At 27.2% G+C, this 5,174-nt stretch overlaps 1 protein-coding gene across 1 annotated transcript; it reads left to right on the plus strand.

Moving 5' to 3' along the window:
* Positions 1 to 1,963: 1,963 nt before the first annotated feature.
* On the plus strand, positions 1,964 to 4,768 carry LOC111679276 (alpha-tocopherol transfer protein). Its single transcript, XM_023440815.2, has 5 exons — positions 1,964 to 2,275; positions 3,815 to 3,974; positions 4,052 to 4,133; positions 4,204 to 4,488; positions 4,550 to 4,768. The coding sequence occupies exons 1-5, from the start codon at positions 2,191 to 2,193 to the stop codon at positions 4,721 to 4,723; spliced, it is 786 nt and encodes a 261-aa protein (XP_023296583.2). The 5' UTR covers positions 1,964 to 2,190; the 3' UTR covers positions 4,724 to 4,768.
* Positions 4,769 to 5,174: the final 406 nt, after the last annotated feature.

Raw genomic sequence — 5,174 nt, forward strand, 5'->3', positions numbered from 1 at the left:
CTAGACTATAGACTAGACTATAGACTAGACTATAGACTAGACTATAGACTAGACAATAGACTAGACTATAGACTAGACTATAGACTAGACTATAGACTAGACTAAAGAGTGGACTATAGACTAGACTATAGACTAGACTATAGACTAGACTATAGACTAGACTATAGACAAGACAATAGACCATACTGAAAGCTAGACTATGGACTATAAACAAGACTATATAATATTCCATTTACTGTGCCTTGAATGCTGATATTTAACAAATCTATACCAGTAGTTTAAACCTTTATTTATGTGCCTAAAGCATATAAAAATAAATAAAAGATATATAAGTCAATAACCTTTTCTGTCACACTTCTACTATAGATAAATTGTGCAATAAACTAAAGCCCTCAGCAAGAGCTTTGCCACATTTTCCGTTTTTTTTCTTTTTTTTTAATTTTATTACTTCTTTGCCAACCTCAAAACTCATTTGTTAGTAATTCATATTTGTTCAGCACCTCTTCTCCGGCTGCACTACAATACCGACAAACCAATTCAATATGTAGAGAAGAGTACTTCTCTACTATCTAACAGAGATGGAAAAGTTATGAAAATCGAATTTTTGTTAAAATTCAATAATTTTCAAAAAAAAAAAAAATATTTCTAGTGATTAAATTTCCTAAGACATTATTTTGTAAGACATAAATATCTGATGACATTTTTTATCAGATATGGATTTGTAAAGAATTTTTTCACATAAATTTCTTTAGACATTTTTTTGTTGGACATAAATTTCTTAAGACATTTTTTTTGTTAGGCATACATTTCTAAGATTTTTTTATGACAGATATATAATTTGTTTGACATGTTTGTGGTCAGTGATAGAATTTTGTTTCTGTATATAAATTTTTTTTGTTGACTTGCCATCCCTGCTATTTAGCACCATGTTGCACACATCATTGGAGCCATCATTAACAAATACACACACATACATGGCACTACTTACTTACTAACTGTCTAGAGTTTGTAACCCATAGGTACCATCGAAACATATAATAATATTGAAAATTTTATGGCGTTTATTTTTCTTTCATTTTTTTCCTTTTGCATTTTTTTTCTACACTAGACCGACAGACAGTCCGGTCATTATTTTGATGTGCACTTTTAAAAGTTTGTTGCAAGAAATTTTGTTTGTTTTTTTTGTAATAATAAAAAAACAAATATTATTTCTTAAAATTATATTGTAAAAATGTGGTCATAAAACTAAACATTTATATTAATTTTATGATTGTTTATATATAATGATTGGTAACAAGTTAAATAAGTAATTGCTAAAAGGTATTAAGTAATCTTAAGGAAAATATTTAATAATTAGGGTTAATTGATAGATTAATAGAACATTTAAATGTAAAAATAAACTTGAATGTTAGGAAATGTAACAATAAATGTAAGAGAATAGTTCTTTCTTTGTTTATGTTAAAAATGTTAAAATAAGTGCTGCCAAGTTTTGTGGTGTTATTTTTTTTTTTGCTCAGCAACTCTTGCTAGCAAATGTAAACAAAGCTTTAATTTGGCATTTCAAATGTAAACAAAGACATACATATGTATGTATGTGGGAATAGACAATAATACAGTAATTATTTTAGTTTAAAATTTGAATTTATTTAGATATATTGAGAAATAAACAAAAATTAATATTCAAAACATGAATATTTAATATTTCAAATTAAATGTCGCATAAAATTTACCTTCAATTGCCTTAAAAAAAAGTTGCAAAGTCAAGGTTTAAAAACGGGTTTTTAGTTTTTTTTTTTAGAATTTTGATTCTAAAATAGTATTATTACAAAATTGAAAAAAAAGAAAACTTTTAAAAAGAGTTCAGTGTACAACAAAGTCATAAAAATATCAACTGCATAAATAATTAAAAAAGCCTAAAGCAATAACTAAAAGCAAACAAAAACAACAACAAAATTATGTTAAAAATAATAATAATAAAAAAATTTTTACTTTGCGCTTGAGCTGTGTGTGGATTTTAATACTCAAATAAACTAAGCACGTTTCAGTTGGAAACGCGACTTAAAACGTTAAGGTTGTTTTTAAAACGGAGACAGTTTTTTTTTTTGCCAATAAATATCATCTACAGCAATTTATTGTTTAATTTAAAATTTACTTTTTTTTTGAATTTCTACAAATATTTCTACAAACAACATGGTGGTTAAACCCGGCTTAGAAGAACAAATTTTAGCTTTAGAAACATGGTTAAAAACTCAGCCACAATTGCCTCAAAATATAGGTATTTTCTTAAATATTTTTCATATTCAAAAAAAAAAAAAAAAAATATATTTTATTTACTTCTTCTTTTTTTTAAGTGCTAATTGAAAAAGAAATTTTGTTTTTCTTGTGTTAATATAAATTTACATTGTTGTTCTATTATACTAGTTAGTATTTACACAAATTAAATAAATACATATCTACTTATACATACATTGCAAAAATTTTGTGCTGAATAATTAATTTTTATTTAATATATCAAATAATAAATTTTACTTTAATGTACGTCATTAAATATTACAAGTTGTTTAAATTGTTGGAAATTTTTCTTTTGTAATAAAATGTTAATGTAAAATTTATACAATTATTTTAAAGTAAATATTATTATTAATCAGGCATTACAAACTGAATAATCAATATGTATATAGACTTTTTTTAACGGTTATAAATTTCTTAAGAAATTTGTCTAACAGACATGCCTTAATATACAAAGAGTTTTCTTTTTATGTCAAACATAAATTTCTATAGAAATTCTTTCTTTTTACACATAAATTTTTAGAGATTTAAAAAAAAAAATATGTCAGACATTTTTATGTCAGACATAAATTTATCTAAACATTAATATGTCTGACACATTAATATGTTTTTTTAATAAACATTTTAAAGTCTCACATAAATTTCTATACAAAGTTCTCCTTCAGACATACATTTCTATAGAAAGTTTTAAAACAAACATACAATTCTATAGACATTTTTTTGTCAGACATAAATTTCTATAGATAATATTCAATATAGATTTGTCTGTAACAAATAAATGTCATACATTTTATGGCCAAACATAAACTTCTATAGGTACAGGTAATTTTCCACAGATATAAATTTCTTTCAGACATAAATTTCTCTAGACATTTTGATGTCAATCATAAACTTCTATAAACATATTTCTGTCGAACATAAATATGTATATTTCTATAAACACTTTTCTGTCGGATATAATATTCTTCAGAAATTTGGAAGTGAGACATTAACTTTTAAAAAATTTTGTTTAGACATACATTTCCGCAGACATTTTTGTGTCAAAAATAAATTTCTATAAACAACACTATGTCAGATATATATTTCTACATACAATTTTTATCAACCAGAAATGTCTATAGACATTTCTTTATCAGACATAAATTTCTATAAAAATTTTATGTCAAACATATATTTCGATTAATATTTCTTTGTTACGACAGATTTCTCCATAAGAAAAAAATTTCTATAGATTTTTTTGTCAGACATAACTTTGTATCCAAATTTTTGGATCAGACATAAATTTTGGATGACATTTTTGTTAGACAGAATTTTTATGTCAGACATAATGGTCATGTCAGACATAAATATCTTTGTCAGACCATAATATTTATGTCAGGCTAAAATTTTTATGTCAGATAAAAATTTTTATGTCAGACATATTTTTAATTTTTTTCTCCGACTTAATTCACTTTGAGTTCTTCTCTTTAAATCCTGGTTTCAATCATCCATGTTATTTAAACTCCAAAAAAAAAATATCTTCTAGATAAACTCTTTCTCAAACGTTTCATTTACTCCATGTATGGAGATTTGGATGGGGCCAAACGTTTGCTAGAATTAAATTTTAAATTGCGCAATAAACACAGTCAAATTTTTTTGCAAAGAGATCCTCTAGATGAGGGTTCACAGAAACTACTGCAAGTGGCGTAAGTTAAAAACATGAAAAAATTAAAAAAACACACACAAAACTAGTTAATCCAAAAAACACACAAATTCTTTGCAGCGACCTCATACCACTCCCCGGCAAAACACCCGACAATTACAAACTGCTTATTTATCGCTTAATCGACCATGATGCAGACAAGGTGAGTGTCTTGTTCAAAAATACAAAAGCAGAAAATGTTTGCAATTTTTTTCCACTTGTCTTTAACCCAGTTCAACTTTACTGATTCAATCAAAGTATTCTTTATGATGGCCGACTGTCGTTTTGCCATCAACGATGAGGATGTTGATGGTGAGATACCCATTTTTGATATGTCCGGCTATAGTTTGCGGCATTTAACAAAGACTGTCCTCTCAGCTTTACGTGTTTATATGAAATTTGTACAGGAGGCACATCCAGTGCGAATCAAACAAATACATGTTCTAAATAGTCCTTCGTATTTGGATAAAGTGTTGACTGTTATTAAGCCATTTATGAAAAGTGAAGTTTTTAAGTTGGTGAGTAAGGAAAAGGAAAAAAATGGAAATAATGTCCTAATGCTGGAATGTTTTGCTTTAGATACATTTTCATTTGCCTAATGCTGATACTCCTTATGAATATTTTCCTCGTGAAATGCTGCCTTTGGAATATGGTGGTAAGGCGGGTAGTTTAAAGGAATTGAAGGCGTTTTGGATGCAAAAGTTGGAGGAGAAAAGGTTAAGTTTGAACTGGACAAGAACAGAACTAGATTAGCACTAGAACATAATTAGAACAGATCTAGAACAGAACTAAAACAGAACTAGAACAGAACTAGAACAGAACTAGAACAGAACTAGAACAGAACTAGAACAGAACTAAAACAGAACTAGAACAGAACTAGAACAGAACTAGAACAGAACTAGAAAGAACTAGAACAGAACTAGAACAGAAGTAGAACAGAACTATAACAGAACTAAAACAGAACTAGAACAGAACTAGAACAGAACTAGAACAGAACTAGAACAGAACTAGAACAGAACTAGAACAGAACTAGAACAGAACTAGAACAGCACTAGAACAGAACTAGAACAGAACTAGAATAGAACTAGAACAGAATTAGAACAGAACTAAAACAGAACTAGAACAGAACAAGAACAGAACAAGAACAGAACTAGAACAGAACTAGAACAGAACTAGAACAGAACTAGAACAGAACTAGAACAGA

The sequence above is a fragment of the Lucilia cuprina genome, chromosome 3 (assembly GCF_022045245.1).
Source record: "Lucilia cuprina isolate Lc7/37 chromosome 3, ASM2204524v1, whole genome shotgun sequence".
Classification (NCBI taxonomy): Eukaryota; Metazoa; Arthropoda; class Insecta; order Diptera; family Calliphoridae; genus Lucilia; species Lucilia cuprina.